This window comes from Schistocerca gregaria, chromosome 1, assembly GCF_023897955.1.
Source record: "Schistocerca gregaria isolate iqSchGreg1 chromosome 1, iqSchGreg1.2, whole genome shotgun sequence".
Lineage (NCBI taxonomy): Eukaryota > Metazoa > Arthropoda > Insecta > Orthoptera > Acrididae > Schistocerca > Schistocerca gregaria.
In genome coordinates this window covers 615,239,790-615,260,810 of record NC_064920.1, presented here as the reverse complement: position 1 = coordinate 615,260,810, position 21,021 = coordinate 615,239,790, and the positions used below count along the sequence as shown (strand labels likewise).

Here is a 21,021-nt window from a genome sequence, read left to right as displayed (position 1 = left end):
AGTAACGGCTAACACCTAGTCGGTGGTGAGGTTGTTACAGATAAAGAATAAGCTGAAACAGAACGTAGATGAGACAGGAAATTGACCGAGAAGAGACGCGGAAGGGTAAGTTTTAATAAAAATGTTAGCGGCATCGATTTCTGTATTCTTTCATGAGTTTTTTCAACGTTTCGTATGTGTGCCCAATCATTAGAAGATGAACGACATGAGGTACGTGACCGTGTGCAATACGTGTAAGTAAATTAACTCCCAATACATTCTTATTGTATCAGGAGCTGTCGCATATAGCGTTCCCAGCGAAATAATAATAATAAAAGACTTAAAAGACTGTATTTATCAAGAAGAAACATTTAAAAATTGGGTAATACACATTTACTCATTTATCCGTATAGTAATAATTTCTCTGTGTAAGTTTCGAGGGCAAAGAAATATAACAAAATGATCCACAGAGACGGCAAGATACGCTCTTTTGTTAATTTTTTAGTCGTCTTCACTTCTTCTCTTGTCTTGGTTGTGTGTAGACTGACATCTTGCGAGTGTTGGGAAATATAAGCATATCTTGACTAATTAAGAAAATAATATATTGATTTAATATTATTGTTCACTTTTAATTTGTAAGAGGTGATCCCGACTTCATGTCCGCCTTCCTTTGAACTAACCTGCATTCGAGTTATTTACAGTTCAACAATCTCAGCGGCCGATGCAACCAACGACGCCATTACGTGGCGATATTAACTTATAAAATTTAGCGGAATCGAAAAACTCATCCGCTATTAACATAATATACATTTTTCCCCCACAGCTGCCCGACGTGGCAGAAAATACGTAGCTGTACGATTCTATTTTCAGTACAACAGCCGAGACCCAGAGGCAGGACTCCGACTGCAATACAATGGTTAACGGACGTAAGAAAAAATACTCTCGCTCGAGTGTGGGCTGCAATTGTAATTCAAGATTTTTTGCTTTAAAGTGAACTGACTAGCCCAGGAAATTAATATGAAAAGTTTATTCCAATGTTCAACTTATATGCTCACGTTTTAAGATTCAGCGAGTCTAACATTCATTAACGTAACAACTAATTTAAGATTAATATCGTTAAAAGGGAGAATTTCACAAAAGCATTTAATAGTAAATCAAAATTCAATGAAATATCATTTTTATTAAGGCCCACCACGTAAGTCGGTAACAAAACAATAATAATAATAATAATAATAATAATAGTAATATAATACATTACGACGGCCGACGGACGCGAGACGTATATTTATAGCGTGCACGTAATTGGGCGTTGTGGTTGGTATGCTTGTAACTTCACTCTTGAAAGCACGTACAAAGCGATGTCAGCATCCACGACCCACTTGTTAAGGCAATCGTGGTTTGTTATGGGCCCTTGCATACTCCGTTGTCAGTCTGGCCTGCAGAAGAGTCCAGAAATAGACGTCGACTGGTGCTGTGCTGAATCGTATGACCTGTTCGCATGACATAATGGCCGCTGTTTACAAACATATGGGCACCGTCTCGCCCCAAAGCTGTTATCTGAATCCGAATGCTGCTCCGTTACAGCACGGCGTCGCAGTGTGCCAAGGACAGCACGGAGTCACCGCTGCCACCGGCGGTATTCGCCACGAATAGGCAAGCGGCTACCCGCGTGCGTCCGTGTGTGAGGGGAGCAGTTGCGTGCCCGCCTGGCCCTCCGCCAGATTCCCGGTGACCGCTCACGCGTGCCCGCCCCTGGCACTGTCTGCGACTGCACGTGGCCCGCACGTGGTCCGACTACTCCATCGCACTGGCTGGCCACCTGTCAGGATGCAGACGGTATCGTTTGCTGCACGTGCCAGGTAAACCGAATTTAGCTTTGTTAGTGTACTGACTCGCAAGTGCCTCCTGAGTTCTGTTTCTGTGTGTGTGAGTTCTGTCGCATAGTTTTATATAGATTATCGAAGCAAAGTCGATCGTAGCATCAAACAATAAACTCATTTAACCTAAGCAATCATGCCGAATCCCATTTGTTACACTTAGCCCTCGCAATACGAAAGGGAGAGGAACCTTCTTTGTTCCTACCTTTTGAAAATATCTCAAGGTTTGGAAGCGTTCGACCCAAATGTATATTAATCACCAGTCATATTCAAAACTACTTAACAAGAATGAAATGCTATCTTCAGACGATATTTAAAACAATTTTAGTACTGATAACGATATTTCGATTAATACAGAACACAAGACTTTAGGTTTCGCTAGAGCTTTGAAATAAAAATTGTACAATTATTCTCAAGTGGGAAGGTAAATCATGGGGCAAAATGAATGCAATTTAACAGTTGTTACTACGCATTATTTAGACTTAACATGAATGATAATTAACTTTACTAATTAGAAACCCGAAAATGCTTCAAGAGCTGTTCCAAACTTAGAATATGATTTTACCAGCAATAGCAACTACATAATAACAGCGGTATCACAAATACTGCAAAATGAGAACAAATGAAAAACGTCATAGCCGCCCAGAACCGGCGCTGAATGGCAAAGCGAAACGCCGCACTGACGTTTTGGCTAAGCACGGGAGCAGAACACACAAATTACTTTCTTAGAAACCTCCGATCGCAAAATCGGGTGTAAGTTCCGCTTAAGACGGATCGATGAAACAAATTTTTCAGGTAAGCGAGCTAAGAACGCAATGAATAATTAGTTTTAAGATGTCATTGGCCTCTCCTTCCGCCAAAAGAGTATATGACTCACGAGAGGCTCCTGCAAGTGGTCAGGTTAGACTACTAACTAACGCTAAGACGGGAGAAGAGAGTGCACGAAAGTAGCTGAAAGTGTCAGAATATTTAAGCAGGCTCGGTCAAACTGCTTTTTAAACTGAACTAGCACATCCCAGGATGAATGCGTTACTATTCCACCTGCTAATTTACATTTTAAGGAAAAGGAAAGTAAGCGAAAAGGAAGTAAGTTATTCAACAGAGCGACCCCAAGCAAGTGGATCCACTTAGTTTCACAGTTTACAATGCACAAATACAACAGTAAAATCTATGTCCATAGCACCGAAAATAATCAGCAACGTTAATGCGGCTGGAACCCACAGATTCATGGCCAGGTAGCCACGGGAATTATTATATGACCTTCTTTTGCTACTGCCTGTGTCCCGCATCGTGTGCAAGGTCGACAGGGTTAAGTACGGATTTGGGATGGTTAATTTGAAGGGGTGGCCGTATGTCCTATCTGCCACCGTTCCATACTCCCCCACCCCCCTTCCCCGGTGACGGAATGAGTGTACCCGCCGGCCGAAGTGTCCGAGCGGTTCTAGGCGCTACAGTCCGCAACCACACGACCGCTAAGGCCGCAGGTTCGAATTCTGCCTCGGGCATGGATGTGTGTGATGTCCTTAGGTTTGTTAGGTTTAAGTAGTTCTAAGTTCTAGGGGACTGATGAGCTCAGAAGTTAAGTCCCATAGTGCTCAGAGCCTTTTTTTTTCTTTTTGAGTGTACCGCAGCTGTTTGCATCTAGTGTGAATTATGAAACAGAGTGAATGTTTTTCAAATGTCTGTAGTTGGGTAAGTGAGGCAGGAAGTGGGGACCAGCTCCATCTTCACATAGACGGATGTGGAAAACCACCGAAAAACCACATCCAGGCTGGCTGGCACACCGGGCGTATTAGATCCGGGGCCGGCGCGCCTACCGCAGTTCAGGAAGCAGCGCATTAGCGCTCTCGGCTAACCTGGCGGGTAAATATATGATCTATGATACATAAAATATCTCGGAGAGACACAACTAACGCTAAGACATGAAAACTTACAACACAGCGAGGCTGAGCAGAACGAAGATATAGAAGTTGGTCAAATATGAGCTACCGACAGTACAACTAGAGATAGTTTTGATTCTGGCAGGAACCGTTCTGCGAGTGCATAAATTAGCCGTTGAATTAACTTTCATTGGCCACCACTCAAACGCAGCGCAGAGACGGAACCGCAGTTCGAATAATTTCAAATCAAGTATGTGATCATCGGATTCCCAGTCGGCGTTGAAGACAGCTAATCTGTGTGGCGGCAGCAGGAAGGTCAACGGACGGTATTCCAACGGGTCTCAATTCCTACAGATGAACTTACTGCAGATAGACCTGACCTCTCTGACAGCCCTGCCGTGTTCCAATCAGACGTCCAAACCGGCGTTACAGTCACCCCATTCCGCGTCTCGTGTAACCACCAAGTTATCTGTTGGGCCTAGGAACGTTGGAAGCCAGAAGGCCACACGATAACATCGCACCACTTCAGTCAAGAACCAACAGTCAGCTCTCTCCGCCTCGCCTCGAAGAGTATCGTCGAATCTCCGTTTTACCGGCACACGTGCGCCGTCTTGCTAACGCTTTCCGAGCACCAAAATCTTAGCCTCGAAGGCGTGCTACGATTAATCGATAGGCCGTAGCACGGCTCACTTTTTATTAAGAAAAAAGATATTTATTGTTTTTAATGATTTCGTATATGAGATTCGGTAGCTATTTTAAATTTTTCAGCTAAAAATTAATTCTTAGTAGTGAATTGAACTCTTCGCAACAGATTTCATATTAATATTTAGGACCATTCTCACACATCTGCATAATTAAAAACATTATTTTGTGAATGATGGTCAACGGCATTTAACGAAGTTTACGTTTCTTTCATTTTTTTGTATTCATAAGGTGTCCCTCCGGTCAATGTAACATTACGGAAAATGCGTTTGTGTTGGTAAGAGTGTGCTAAAAGATATTTTCAGGTCCTGTACCCTACTTATACGTCACTACCTTCTTAAGAAAGTATGTTGATAATAAAACTTAAACACGTTTAACAAAATCTGTTTTTCTTTTTGTAGTTTTTTTGTTGTGGTCACAAAGAAGTACACGCCCCTCCCCCTCCTCAAGCCACCTCCGTATTACGCGTTATGGACAATGGCTTGGAATTGCTAGGGTTAAGGTATATTTCTGACAACAGCGCAGTACCTCTGTTTGCCTGACGAGTTTACCGGTCAAACAATCCTTACGAAATAATATATTAGTAATCCTGCAAGAAACCGAAATTTAGAATGTTTACCAGTTTAAGTAACTGCTCCATATGTTGCTACCATAAACTGCAAATCTATAGCAACTAAAGGCTGTAGCAGAATAATAATATTCGCTGGAGGCAAAAATCGTTTGGGCAATTCCTTAGTTGCATCACATACGAACAAAAGAAGCTGATGCTTAATATTTAGATTCAGTTAAATGACTGTTTTCAAAAGTGACATTTATTCAATAAACGGTGGAGTAAAAAGTTCATTATTTACATATAAAAACTGAATTCAAACGCAACAGGTAAATTATTATTACTAACATACGACGCAGAACATTAAATCATCCGTAACTTAGAAACTATTGCAGAGTCGCAAAATCTAAGAGCTATTTTGGAATCAGCAGAGAAATTACTTGAAGATGAAACTTTTTTACATCAGTGCCCAGTAGGCCTACTTTTGAATTTTCCAATTATTTCAAAAAAAAAATTTGAAATGGTTTAAATGGCTCTGAGCACTGTGGGACTTAACTTCTAAGGTCATCAGTCTCCTAGAACTTAGAACTAGCCGGCCGCGGTGGTCGTACGGTTCTAGGCACTGCAGTCCGGAACCACGGGACTGCTACGGTCGCAGGTTCGAATCCTGCCTAGGGCATGGATGTGTGTGATGTCCTTAGGTTAGTTAAATTTAAGTAGGTCTAAGTTCTAGGGGACTGATGACCTATGATGATAAGTCCCATAGTGCTCAGAGCAATTTGAACTTAGAACTACTTAAACCTAACTAACATAAGGACATCACCAACATCCATGCCCAGGGCAGGGTTCGAACCTGCGACCGTAGCGGTCGCGCGGTTCCAACCTGTAGCGCCTATATCCGCTCGACCAACCAGGCCCGCTCAAAAAATGGTTCAAATAGCTCTAAGCACTATGGGACTTAACATCTGAAATCATAAGTCCCCTAGACTTAGAACTACTTAAACCTAACTAACCTAAGGACATCACACACAGTCAAGCCCGAGGCAGGATTCGAACCTGCGACCATAGCAGCTGTGTGGTTCGGGAATGAAGCTCCTAGATCCGCTCGGCTTCAGCGGCCAACCCTAATCATTTAACTATGATAGTACGTAGGTCTGAGAGTACAATACTAGACTCAAGGATGGTCGCTAGCACATTAACAACCATTCAGGCAAATTTAGTATGAAACAGAAGTATCATTCAAATTAATACTGATAGAAATGAAAACAGAGCTGACATCTACGGAGCTTAATTAAAATTTTAAGAATACGTTTATACTTTGTTTTGTTATATTCCATCTCTTAAACCGGTGAAGAGGGGGATGTCTCTAAATAAATTTTAGGTAGGCGCGTAATCTCACCTAAAAGTGAGTTGATGCCTTGGTGGGTACAATACAAGTGCAAAACCTTAAACTTTTTTTAATGGCAAGAAAATGTTAGTCGATGGCAGTGTGTAAACACGCCCAATAGTAGTTAGCTTCCGGCTCTGTCAGTTGTTTGCGAAATAAATACTGAGCTCTGAAGACATGTTTTGTTTGGTAATATTTACTTTGTCAAAGATACAGAAACCAACTGTGACCAACATGCGGTGAATACGACAAGTTACGTTTGTACGCATACTGCAGGCAGTAAGGGATGGTGGCTCCGACCTTTCCTTTCCTGTTATTATGACAGTCGGTAGCTGGTGTTTACCTGGAAATATTATTACCACAGCTATATTCTTTCGTATTTTTTTTTATTTCCTTGCTTGTTACTCATCTCATTTCAGGGTGACAACTGCACTGAACTAGACCAGTCGGTTGAGAATGGGGCTGCGACCCCCAAAACTAGTAACTAATAAGGAGGGAAATAATTGTTAAAATTGAAACGTTTTTGCTGGACAATATACAGTTGGGAAGGAGCACCCTGTAAGGGTTTGTGCAGAATTTTGTGAACATTCCAGTACAAACACGTCTCTTCCGCAGCTCGTTTCATGTCTCATCTATAAAGACCTGCCTCCAAAGTTGGAGTCGTTGACTCCCGCCTGTGCTTCGCGAACATCTCGAAAGTAACCAGTTAAATCCAATTGGTGAGAGAAACTTTCACCATCATTATAAACTTAGACTTGTCAGAATCAATAAGTTTTTTTTGGGTTTGTAGTCGCATTGTCAATACGTAAGACTAACGACGTTTCGGTCACTGTTGGAAGTGACCTTCTTCAGGGTGTCACTGGCAATAGTGACCAAAACGTCGGTAGTTTTACATATTGACAACTCAGAAAAATTCTATTGATTTCTCCTCCATTGTTTGTGGGAGAAGGAGAGCATAGATGGTGGCGTAAAATACCTGACCTCCAGATATTGCAGGAACGTCTCCGCGGTGTCTGAAGGACTGGTGAAAGTGACATCTCGATGAAGATCTGTACGTCGTAAGGCGACATTAAGCTTGATCCTCGGTGCTATTAATAGTTAATATGCTGGCACCACGTTTCACCATCTGTACTTACTCATCATGCAGTTATACCATACATTACAATCGTCAACACTCAACAAGCCGGCCGCGGTGGTCTCGCGGTTCTAGGCGCGCAGTCCGGAACCCTGCCTCGGGCAGGGATATGTGTGATGTCCTTAGGTTAGTTAGGTTTAAGTACTTCTAAGTTCTAGGGGACTAATGACCACAGCAGTTGAGTCCTATAGTGCTCAGAGCCATTTGAACCATTTGAACACTCAACAAACACTTTTATCACACAAGTCTCGCAAAGCTCATGGGAAAGCGTCGTGCATGGACGAGAAAAGCCATTTCCGATTACATCGCTGGAAAAACATTCTCGTTTTCCAGGCCAACCATACTCGGTCTTTCTTTTTTGCACTAAAACATCTCAGGTCTTCCTACGTCTAAGCTTGTAGTAGTTTGGGGGCTTCAGTAGGACAATAGATGTAATTTATCCCCGATTGAGGCAAGAACAGTGCGACATCTACTGACGATACGTAGACCCACTATGTATCGTATCATGTGGGAAGAGGCTACGGTCGCAGTTTCGATCACTGCCTCGGGCATAGATGTGTGTGCTGTCCTTAGGTTAGTTAGGTTTAAGTAGTTCTAAGTTCTAGGGGACTGATGACCTCAGAAGTTAAGTCCTATAGTGCTCAGGGCAATTTTGTCTTGTGATACTTTCCGTCTAGTGCTCAGAGCCATTTTAACCATTTGATACTTTCCGTCAGCCGCTGTAACTCCATTTAAAACAAGACATTCTGAGTTACCTGTTTCTCTCTAGGACGCTTTCACTCCATCCTCAAGTTCATCGAATGCTGATTCGATGTTTCCACTGCTGTTATACGGAGATTGTTACATTTAATGCAGTTCACTCGCGACATCAGTGACAGAGTCACGGTAATTGCAGAGGTAGTACGAATCACTACACCGTCGTTCAAACTGCTACAAACTCTGTGTTGTGCATCACAGTCGAAGGAAGACTGACTTGCACGCTTTCGCTGATGTTCGCCATGATAAGACTCGTCCAACGGTAGTGAACCTCACAAACATATGCTAGTCGAACAACATACAATTCAGGTAGTGGGGAACTCAGGTTTCGAATTTATGGGTAGACTGAAAGTTTTCCTTCACCGTGAACGATATAACATCCCATTATCCAGTATTCAGGATTTGTAAGCGTTGATGATTAGGATTACTGACGCTGTTTTAGCTCTTAGCAGGGATATTCACACTATTTTCTTCAACCACTTTGACTCCGTTAAAAACTAGATGCTCTGGGTTTTCTGTTTGTCTACGTTTTCTGCGGTTAGAAACTCTACCACATCACGATCTTTCTCACGCACCGACGTAGTTACGTTACGCGTCGTCATGTCACAAGCTTCAGTTCGGTGCCCTCTACCGCAGAGGGTTGTACTTCGCGTCAGCGGCGCAGGAAGTCGACTGAGTCGTATGAATGACCTGTAACACCTCAACCGACGTTAAAATTAGAGTACGAGTTCGGAGGCATTACTTTTCAGCACATCCTCGCATTCTGATTGGCGTTCTTACCGCTCCAACTTTCGTGACGACTCTAGTTTTCATCACCTTTTCACCATCGTCATGTGGAAGTTGAAACATTTATCACTAACACGGATGGTGCCAGAGAATCGAAAAACCTTTATTCGTTTCTCTAAACAGTTACTGCAGGAATTTTTCGAGTCGACTCACGTAATATATACCACTGATATCTAAGGAGGTGACTTTAATTTATCCTCGATATATTGGCGAAAATACCGTCCGGAGGTACACATAAAACATCATTCAGATTTGTGCTCGTCCCATTCTCTGAAAATTATTCGAGCAGATAGTTCATGAGCCTACACGAATAGTAAATGGTTGCGGTAATAAACTTGACCTCTTAGCAACAAAGGCTAATACGGAACATCCAAACGGATACAGAAGTTAGTGAAGACATCGTTGTCGTAGCGAAACTGAATATTGTAACCCCCAAATCCTCCCAAAATTAACAAAAATTACTCCTATTCAGAAAAGCAGATAAAAATTCCCTTGAAGCCTTCCTGAAAGACAATCTCCACAATGCAAGTGTAGACCAGATGTGGTTTTAATTCAAGGAACTAGTACCGAAAGCAATTGAGAAATTCGTCCCAAATAAAGTAACAATCGGTGTAACTACTCCACCTTGTTACGCAAAACGGGCCAGACAGTTCTTCCAGAAGCAGCGAAAAATGCATGCCAAATTTAAACGAACGCAAAAGCTCCAAGATCAGCGATCTTTTACAGAAGCTAAAAATATAAGGTGGACTTTAATGCGACATGCTTTTAACAGTTTCCATAAGGAGACTTTATCTCGAAACGTGGCGAAAATACGAAGAGATTCTTGTTGTACGTAAAGTACTCCAGCGGCATGACACAGTCTATCCCTAATCTTCCCGATACCGATGGAAATATTGCAGACAACAGTGCTGCTAACACAGCCTGCCGTAATTCCTTCACTAAAGAAGACGAAGTAAATGTACCAGAATTCGAACAACAACAGCTGCGAAAATGTGTAACTTGCAAGTAGATATCCTTGAAGTACAGAAGCAAGTTAAATCACTTAATAAAAGCAAGTTTCCTGTTCTAGGATGTGAACCAACTAGGTTCCTTTCACAATATGCTGATGCAATAGCACCATACCTAACAATCATATACAACCTCTAGATCGACGAAAGATCCGTACCCAAAGACTGGAAAGTTGCACAAATGATATCAATATTCAAGAAAGGTACTAGGAGTAATCCACTAAATTACATGCCGATATCATTAACGTCGATACGAAGTAGGATTTCGGAACATAATTTGTGTTCCAACACTATGAATTACTTCGAAGAGAACCAACAGTCTATTGACACATGGTTAACACGGATTTGGAGAATATCGTTCTAGTAAAACACAACTAGCTCTTTACACACACGAAATGTTCAGTACTATTGATAAAGGATCTCAAACTGATTCCGTTTTTCTAGATTTCCAGAAGGCTTTTGTCACTCTATCACGCAAGCGACTTTTAGTGAAACTGCGAGATTATGGAATATCGTTTCATTTGCCTACTAGATTCGTGATCTCCTGACACAGAGGTCACAGTTCGTAGTAATTGGCGGAAAGTCAGCGAGTAAAACAGATGTGAGTTCTGCTGTTGTCCAAGGTAGTGTTCTAGGCCCTCTGCTGTTCCTTATCCATATAAACGAGAGACAATCTGAGCAGGCGTCTTGGTTTGTATGCAGATGATCTTGTCGTTTATCGACTTGTAATCAGAAGATCAAAACAAATTGGAAAACAATTTAGGGAAGGTATCTATATGGAGAGAAAATTGGCAATTGAACCTAAATAATGAAAAGTGGAGGTGTTGCGTATGAATGCTAAAAGAAATCTGTCAAACTTCGGTTATACGATAAATCAGTCAAATCCAAAGACCCTACATTCAACAAAATACCTAGGAATTACAATTACGAAGGACTTAAATTGGTAAGAACAGGCAGAAAACGTTGTGAGGAAGACATACAAATGACTGCGTTTTCTTGGGAGAACACACAGAAAATGCAACATATCTACTAAAGAGACTACCTATACACTGATGGTCCGTCCTCTTTTGGAGTGCTGCTGTGCGGTCTGGGATCCTTACTGAAGAGGATTAACAGAGTACATCGAGAAAGTCCAAGGAGGGCAGCACGTGTCGCATTATAGCGAAATAGAGAGTGTGGCTGACTTGATACACGATTTGGAGTGGCCATCACGAAAATAAAGGCACATTTCGTTGGGGCAGAATATTATCACTAAATTTCAATCTCCAACTTCGTCATCCGAATTAGAAAATATTTTGTTGACGCCGAACCACATAAGGATCAACGATCATCATAATAAAATAAGAGAAATCAGAGCTCGCATGGAGATACAAAGGTGCTCGTTTTTTCGGCGTGCTGTTCAAGATTGCAACAGTAGAGAATTATTGTGAAGGTGGTTCGATGAAACGTCTGCCAGGCACTTAATTGAGATCTGCAGAGTATCCGTGGAGATGTAAGAAAGAATATTTCATAGTATATTGTAGAACAGTCTTCGATGATTTCCTTTTCTCAAAATTAAATCTTCAGACATCATTGCGTTGTAGTGCCGATTGCACAAACCTGAGAACATCTAACGTTTTGTCAACTAGAAGTTGAGCTGTAAGAATTCTTTCTTACACTAATATTTTTCTAGAAAATACCAAATGAAAATAAGCGAAAAGAGAAGAAATAACTTCGCACAAAAAGCGGACCTAATCCATAGCGAGAAATGTGACATTCGTTTCATAATAATCTCAATGCATTGATTTATATTTCCCTTCCCCTCTGTCTTCTCTCCCTCCAGATTTTTGTCTACAGTTGTCCAACCACCTACCACGCTGCCACCTTTCTCCAGTCACAATCGCTCCCCCCCCCCCCCCCCCCCCCTCACCACCACCACCACCCCAAGAACTGACAAATATCTCTCCTTTAATTTCTCAGCGTACAAGTCACATTCGTAAATTACTATAGACTCACAAGGGAAATTAGTATTATATATTAAAACCTTCAGCTGCTAACGAGCGTTGATATCGACGGGGACAAGTAAAAATGTGTTCCCCGACGGTGGCTCGAACCCGGGATCTCCTGCTTTCACGGCAGACGCTCTAACCACCTGTGCCACCGAGCGCACAGAAGATAGTGTGACTGCAGAGACTATCTCGCATACGCCTCCAGTGAGACACACATTCTTATCTTATATGTCCACACACTACATTCGTAGTGTCCCTACCCAAAAGGGAAAAGTATTAGAATGCAACGTCGCGCTGGTGACGAGGTCATAAAAGTCTCGTCCTCTTTCCTACTATGTGTAATGAGCCTCATTAAACGATTTATTCCAGTTGTGCATTTAAAGGCTCTGTATGAAACAAATCTGGTAACGGAGAGTGTTTCGTGGTGTATTGAAAGCTAATTAATAAACGCGAAGTCTTGCAGCCCCGCCCAAACAACAACTGTTGCTCCGGTTTCTCTCATATTTTTTCGGAAGAATAAATTCCTCAGGCATCAAATTGTAGCCAGTACAGACCTCAAATAATGAAATTATTTTGCTCTTGATGCGTGTTCTGAAATACGTACTGTCGAGCTGCTGCCCCGTGGCAGACACGCAGCTACGCACCAGCCCCCCGGGATAACCGGGACAGCTGGAAGCTGACACAGCAATGACGTGACGCAGTTTCGGGCGAATTCCCTACTCGTATACTGCCGTGACAACAGGGGAAAATAACGAATCCTAAGCAAAGAGGAGGAAAATTATCGCAATTAAAAAATGTTACAATGAGGGGAGTGAAAAACAAAGGAGACAAATGAAACTTTCTGGCAGATTAAAACTGTGTGCCCGACCGAGACTCGAACTCGGGACAAATGATGGTGCCGATTAAGGTATTCGTTAGCTTTTTTATGTTACAATGTGACATGTCTGGAAGCACGCACGGGTTCGTCCTACATATTAAAATACATAAATTTATCTCAGACACGAGTATGTATTTTGGGACACACGCTGAGGAGCTAAATATCATCCCCAATTAATTAATGGGGTGCTGAAGTAATTTTGAGCGGAATACTTCTTTGTGGCGTGGATTCGGTAGGTCATTGGTATGTTTTCGGAGATATGTCGCACCGGACGTCTACACACCGAATATTTGATCAGTTGAAAATCCGTAACTGAGGAACATGTTTAAAGACTAAAAATCCACTTCGATTTCAAGTTATTTTCTTAATGTATTCCATGATCGGTATGGAAACTTAAAGCTTCATCTCCAGGTGCCATCAAATAATTAAGCGTCCACCTGTACAGTTGTGATCATGTGCGAACCGTAAGTAATACACTACTATCACCATCATACCGACTGAATTAACACAAAACACAACCCACAAACCTTCATGAACTTAGTATATCTCTGAGCTGACAAGAGGGACCGTCAAACATGTTAATCACTGATTTTCACGTCTCTCAGGTTCGTTGTAGAAAGTTATGTCCTGTCTAACTGGGTAGCGGCTTTTAATTCGACGGCCCCTAGATCCTGATATTTAATAGGTACGATCTATACCTTTAATGATCGTAATGTTGCGACCACGCTTGCGTAGCGAAGCGGTTAAAATTTGCGAATCCTCTGGTGTTTTCACTTAATCTATTCGGTAACAGAATACGCATTTGAAGAAAATTTGGTGTGATTTAACAATAGAGTAAAACGAAAGTGAGTATTATTGAATAGTTTTGCATGACATATACCATTTAATAATATTACGTATGATGAAATCGAGAAGGGAAAGAGAAGGTAAACACAGGGTTTGAACCTGTGCCATCAGGATTGTAGCCGTGTACCATACATGCTGCTCTAGCTCGCTTGCTTGGAACATTATTTGCGTTACACGTAGAGGAAGTACGCATAAAAATTCATTATTGATTTTTTTGGAAACTAGGGGCTGTCGCATGAAAAGCCGGTAGCCCAGGTACACAGGGCAGATTCCTACACTACACACCTGTCTCCTCAAAATCTAAGATTAACAGATCTGACGGTTCACTTGTGTCATGTGTTCTAATTTATTGCACGTATTTCGAATTTCGTTGATCTCTTAAAAGTTCAGAACAAACAGCTAGTCTCTACTCCCACACTTGTCCTAAGTAATGGAGTCATGGAATAGGAAGTAGATGTGTTTGTCAGCGGAACTGTTTTGGTAACGATTGAAAAGATGCTGGATGTTGACTAGTATGCGGCAAGAGTAGTAAACCTTGTTGTCACATCCTACATTACTGGCCTACCAATCTGCATACTCCAGCAGCTGACACCTCGGAAGACTTGAGAAATATTTGTTAGCTGACCTGTCTGCTCCTCTGATCTGTCAACCACTGTAAATGTCTGAAATGCTATAGAAAGACGTATAGTTTTATAGCAGTCTGAAGTTCAAAATTTGTTGAGAAGTGTTCAGAACGATACTTACAAATATACCTCTAAGTACTGGAACTGCCGCACACAGGACGAACGCTTTGCGTGTCGCTGAATGCGCCTTGACCCATGGTTGTCTCGCAACGCACGCGACACCTGCAGGACGCGTAATGTGCTGCTGTCTTGTGGCGTAACCTCAGCTTCGCCAGAGTTCAAAGCAGTATAAAAGGCACCCGATACAGCGGTCCGACATCACAGTCTTCCAGGCTTCCACGTACAGCAAGCCCAACGGCAGACATGAAGGTGAGTGCTTAGCTTTTCCTCCCATGCCTTTGTGTCAGCGACGCTATCCTGGTTTCATCGCATTTACATATTGGGCAGTCTATATACTGTTGTTCCATTCCGTGTACAAATTCCCACGTTACCCCTGAAGTTCTTTACAAGCGACGTTGAGCAGTAAGACAACTTCAAACTATTATTTTACGTTCTGAAATTATTGTTGAAATTATGTAGATAATTTCAGTTGTAAACCTGCCTCGTTACATGCCACCCTAAATATCAGCGAATTCAATGTTGCGTTTGGCGTCAGATTTTGCATTTCATGCGCATGATAGGATATACTTAACGAAAAAAACAACTGAAAGCGAGATGTAGGATGTACTAGGTGATGATGATGATCAATGGAAAAATTTTGCTTGGATAAGGAGTGAGCTAATGCCATATGTGTTGCTAGAAGTGGCCGATCGGGACCATCCGACTGCCGTGTCATCCTCAGATGAGGATGCGGATAGGGGGGAAGCGTGGTCAGCATACCGCTCTCCCAGTCGTTATGATGGTTTTCTGTGACCGGAGCCACTACTGTTCTGTCGAGTAGCTCCTCAATTGGCATCACGAGGCGAAATGCACCCCGAAAAATGACAACCGCGGATGACGGCCCAGATGGTCACCCATCCAAGTGCCGGCCATTTCCGACATTGCTTAACTTCAGTGATCTGACGGGAACCGGTTTATCCATTGCGGAAATGCCGTTGCCTACATAAATTATAATTGTACTTAAATGTAGAGGGTATGCTGTAATCACGTATCTGGCATAATAATGATGCACATGGAGACCGGAACCAAATCAGTCGAAATAATGAATAGAAATTAGATAAAACAAATATTCTTCCTAACAGTATTCACAGGAGCGAAAGGACAGAAAATGTCCTTCATAGGTGGAAAATGACGTATGATCTGATGACTGATATTTTACTGGCGCAAGAGTGTCGCAGATATTTATAACAATGGGAGACTCTACAGTCATGTGTTTGTGTGTTACGAAGAATCTTACTTTCTTAGGTCTAAGGTTGCAATGAGTATGAATTTCGAAAATTTTCTTCCAATGTTCTTATTTTATGAGCATGTAAAAATGGGAGATATATCGGCTTACACAAAGAGTACCTATGCTCTAGATTCGTGTATAGCATTCTTCAAAAAACAAACAAGGAGATGGGGAAATGGTCCAGTTCTGACCTGTAGTAGAGTAGTTTTTAGAATAAAAAGGAAGATCTATATATAGAAGTGGTGTCTGAAACATTATTCGGGGAGTATGAACGGGGTTTGAGGAATTAACCAAACCACCAAGAAACAGAAAGCTGGACATATGCTAATGCAGCTCCACCTGTTGCAGGTGCTCGCTTTCCTGGTGGCGGTGTCGTTGGCGGCGATGGCGGCAGGGGAGGCGCCCTCCAACAGCTACGGCGCTCCCTTCGGCCAGCCTCAACCTCAGGCCCAGTTCCAGCGCCAGCAGGCGCAGCCCAAACTCAAAGCTCAGCCTAAGGCTCAACCCAAACCTCAGCCACAGCCTCAACAGCAGCCTCAGGCGTTCGCCCAGTCGCAGGCGCAGCCTGCCTTCTCCGCACCCCTGTCTTTGTCGCCACTGTACGCAGCGGGCTCCCCCCAGTTCGGCAGACAGTTCTTCATCCCGGCACCAGAACCCTCTCGCCTGTCTGAGCTGTACCGCCTGCCCAACGAGTATGGTCCCCCACCAGCCACGTTCACCACCACCACTGAGGCCGCCACCACCACAACTGAGGTTCCCACCACTACGGAACAAGCTAACGTAAGTATCCTTTTCTTCTTTCACTTCTGTGCCTTGTAATATACACATAAAATGAAGGAGTGGTGAAGTACACTTTTAAGTCACAACATTCTAAAGGAGTCAGGTTTGACAGTGAAATACTAATGAAGATAGTAGACCAGTATTTTTATTTGGATTGCAGAATTTCAATAAAAAAGAAATATATTAACATCACAAAAGTACGAAGTATTACTGCAGCAAATAAGAGCAAGTGCAATGGCTACACAGAGTTGAAGATACTTCCACATGACAGACAAATGTGGAGAGCTGCATCTAATCAGTCTTTGGACCGAAAACCACAGCAACGAAACTACCTAGAAAACCACTCGCCTTTCTTTCCTTTGAACCTTTTAGATAATTTTTTCAGATGATGTTTGCCTTGTGGATTATTGTAAACTGTCAGACTAAAAGCTAATGGTTTCTTTTTATGGTTTGAAAATCTCTCTATTTATCAAAAATTTCTATGCTGAGCATCGACGGCAAGTCAGTGTTGATAAATTAGTCTCTCCGTAACTGACTGGGTAAGTCAGTTCGAAGTACTTCCAGTAGAATCTTGCCTAATAAAGAACCCTCGTTTCTGAAGCAACGTAAGTTACCTTTATCGTGTCTCAGTGTAAAAATATACTTTGTTTCGCAAACAGTACGTCAGATGATAAATTATGAGGCAGCTTCCCACGGATAGGCCTAAGCAGCCAGTTGGCGTGATCAAATTGTAAATTTTCACAATCAACATGTGTGGGCTGACGAGAATCCGCACGCAATTGTGCAATCACGTCATCAACACAGATTTTCTGTGAACATTTGGGCAGGCATTGTTGGTGATGTCTTGTTTCGGTCCCATGTTCTTCCACCACGCTAAAAGGAGCACGTTATCATGATTTCATACGGGATACTCTACCTGTGCTGCTAGAACATGTGCCTTTACAAGTTCGACACAAAATGTAGTTCATACACTATGGAGCTCCTGCACATCTCAGTCGATGTGTTTGACCGCTTCTCAACAACTGACTCGGTGACCGATGGATTGGTAGAGGCACACCAATTCCATGGCCTCCACGCTCTCCTGACCTCAATCCTCTAGACTTTCATTTATGGAGGCATTTGAAAGCGCTTGTCTACGCAACCCCAGTACCAAATGTAGAGACTCTTCGTGCTCGTATACGCCATTCTCCAGGGCTGTATCAGCGCATCAGGGATTCCATGCGACAGAGGGTGGATGTATGTATGTTCGCTAACGGAGGACATTTTGAACATTTCCTGTAACAAAAGTGTTTGAAGTCACGCTGGTACGTTCTGTTGCTCCGTGTTTCCATTCCATGATTAATGTGATTTGAAGAGAAGTAATAAAATGAGCTCTAACATGGAAAGGAAACGTTTCCGGACACATGTCCACATAACATATTTTCTTTCTTTGTGTGTGACAAGTGTTTCCTGAAAGTTTGGCCTCACCTTTTTGTAACACCCTGTATGTATCTGACCGCATACACGTTTTAACACATACATGAGGCACCTAGATTTCAAATGCTGCCAGGTTCTTTATGGTCACAGCTTGTCTTTCGATTCCATACCATACTGCACTGTTCGAGAAGGCTATCCTCGCTGCATACTAAAGACCACTGACCTACCCACAGTTCGGCTTCGCCGGCGGCCGCAACGCGCCGCTACGTGAGGCAGAGGAGAGCGGCGTGTACTACGTGCTGCAGCCGGACGGCCGCCTGCACCGCATAGCCTACAGCCACGGGCCCGCCCCTGCAGCAGCCGCCCCCACCTCCGAGAAGCAGCGCGCCGACTCCAGCGAGCTGTCTGCCCTGCAGCAGCCAGCGCTCGCTCCCGGCTACCTGGCGCGCTTCCAGTACCAGGAGGTGCAACCAGCTGGGGCACCAATCTACACCTACGGCCAACCCGAACTAGTACGTGTTAACTAAGCCCCCCGCGGATCCCTCCTACAGCTAATACTCAAAGCCATCAACAAGAGGCTATCTCCCAGTTCTTTTTATCTCAAACCGGTCTCCATGATAGATTTTTGTGCAGTGTCTATTCCAGGGAAGCGTTTCGGTGTCTGTTATCAGCACAGTTTGTATCCTAAATGTATAATAGGGCAATCCTAACCTATATATTCCACAAATTTATCCTTCCATTCAACACATATCCTTTCTGCATGGCTTCCAATATATTTTCCAATTGTCGTATTCAAGAAATGAATGCATAATGGTAAATCACTCATGTATGAAGACATATGTAACTAATCCTATCACCAAAAAGAGATATCACTTTTCTGTACCACATCGGTTGTGACAACTCTTACACATATAGAGAAACAGATTACCAACCATAAACTACACTTGTCGCATCTCAAATGAGACTAATGTGGCAAACTTTCTTGATATTTTTATCAGTTGACATGCTAGTGTCAAGTGAAGAGAACTGATCTTTTACAAGTCACTTTGCGTTTTTAATTTGTAACAGATGAGACTGAGTCCCAGCTTTTATGATATTACCACTGCTTTTATATTTTGCTCCTGTTCTTGTTGCTGAAGGTGTTTTGTGTTACAAATCTTGATAGACTGTGACAGTGTGTAGTACATGTAATTGAAACATTTGTTGTGAATATGTTGTACCTCCTTGTTAGTTACTGATGTTATGTTGTGTACATATCAATAAAAAATTTGATACAGTTGATGAAATGGTATCTCATTTATTCATCAGTCCCTCACGACCTCTAAGAGTTATGCCCCACTGTGAAAATTGGTTATTCGTGGACTCACAGCGAGACTGGAAAATATTCGAGGCGTTTGTTGTGTAATTCTTGAGCGTTGCTACAGCAGTGCTTAGCTCAGAATCACATAATAAAGAATGTATCGACAGCCTAATCACATTTTTAATCATTTAATAATCGATTACAAGTCAGTTGAGTGACTGTAAACATCTACGTTACTGTATCGAAAGACAAAAATATAAACCTTTCTCCTTGAAACATAGAATTGCACGAAGCTGTAGAAGTCACGTTCACATAAATGAATCCCAGCAAAAACATCTATGAAAAGAATATTATGAGAAATGTTTACATCAACGACATCTTCGACGACGGATAGGATGATCGAGAACAGACCCACAAACTGTACACCATGTCTGGAACTTTAAACAGAAAATGTATATTCTGACAAGAATGTGTATTATTATAGTCATGAGTCAAATAATATTGCTCTAACACAATTCTTTTCTTCTAAATAATAGAAAGGACTAATTGTATATAGAATATACCTCTTCACCAGGTTTTCGCGAAACATGAGGAAAACACTTAAGATATTAAACATTTACCAATGACAGAGCTTTGAATGGATGATTTACTTCTCTTTGCCTGATTTAGGGTTACTTGAAGATTGAGTCTGGCAATAAATATCTACGAAATAGTACATTGTCCATTCAACAAAACGGATGACTGGTTCAATTCTTCTTGTTGTCTTATCCTAAGTCATCTGTGGTGTTCGTTAGTAATCATGGCTTTATTGTTAAATGACCTACAGATCTCTAGGCATTCGAGGAAGCATTTTCTATTGCTTAACGGAATAACCTAATAAGGCAGCTCACAGGCTTCTTCTGGAGAAGCTGAAAGATTACTTTAACCGCGATCTTGCTGGTTTTCATCCGTAGAAGATACAGGCTGTTACATTAAGGAAAACTGGGAAAGTAGACAACGTGACATCTTTAGAACGGGGAGTATCATTTATGTGCACCACACGGTTCGATGTCGCGTTCACAATTGTTATAGATACCACTGAATGACGTGCTGTCTTATATGATAAACAAGAAAGATCTCTCGGCAAGGCATGAAAATATAATGGGGCAAATTCAGTATTTAAAAATATAAATAGCATTTTCTAAAACATTAATAAGATTTCCGTCTAAATGGACTGCCAGTGAAATCAGATAAAACACAATACACGCGATTCGTAAAACTCAAAGCGTTTCTTTAGTGTAGTCGATAGGGAAACTGTATATATGACATACTGGAATTATTACTGAATGCAGTTATAAACTGAGGTCTGTAGTAAGTTTCAGGATACACTGTAGCAAGTTGCCTCGTGCCCAGTGATAAGTACATGTAATGTTTTGATGCTGATTTGCGGTACCGAACTGGATTTGTCAGCTTAATACGTGACAAGCTTAGCTTGGAAAGTAAAAAACTTGATTCTAGAAAGACGCAGTCCAACACCACACCATCTGTCGAACACGCTTTCCTACCCAACCTCCTTCTACATAGCCCATTTTCTGAAAGCCACTGACATGAAATTAAACATGACAAATTTTCAAAAGTTAAATTTATATTATTTCAATAAATGTTGCTTTCATGTCCACGTTGCAAAAATAGACCGCTTATGAAAGAAACATATTCGACACTTGTAACAATATATTAAACAAGTATATAGATAGTTAAATATAAAC

At 42.0% G+C, this 21,021-nt stretch overlaps 1 protein-coding gene across 1 annotated transcript; it reads left to right on the top strand.

Moving 5' to 3' along the window:
* Window positions 1-1,575: 1,575 nt before the first annotated feature.
* LOC126359039 (tyrosine-protein phosphatase non-receptor type 23-like) lies at window positions 1,576-19,262 on the top strand. Its single transcript, XM_050007599.1, has 4 exons — window positions 1,576-1,838; window positions 14,551-14,762; window positions 16,129-16,560; window positions 18,210-19,262. Exons 2-4 carry the CDS (start codon window positions 14,757-14,759, stop codon window positions 18,501-18,503), a joined length of 732 nt encoding a protein of 243 aa, XP_049863556.1. The 5' UTR covers window positions 1,576-1,838; window positions 14,551-14,756; the 3' UTR covers window positions 18,504-19,262.
* Window positions 19,263-21,021: the final 1,759 nt, after the last annotated feature.

Excerpts from the sequence above, each read along its gene's own strand:
- LOC126359039 (XM_050007599.1), top strand. Across the intron at positions 16,561-18,209 it reads CCACTACGGAACAAGCTAAC|TTCGGCTTCGCCGGCGGCCG; the intron begins GTAAGTATCCTT and ends ACCTACCCACAG.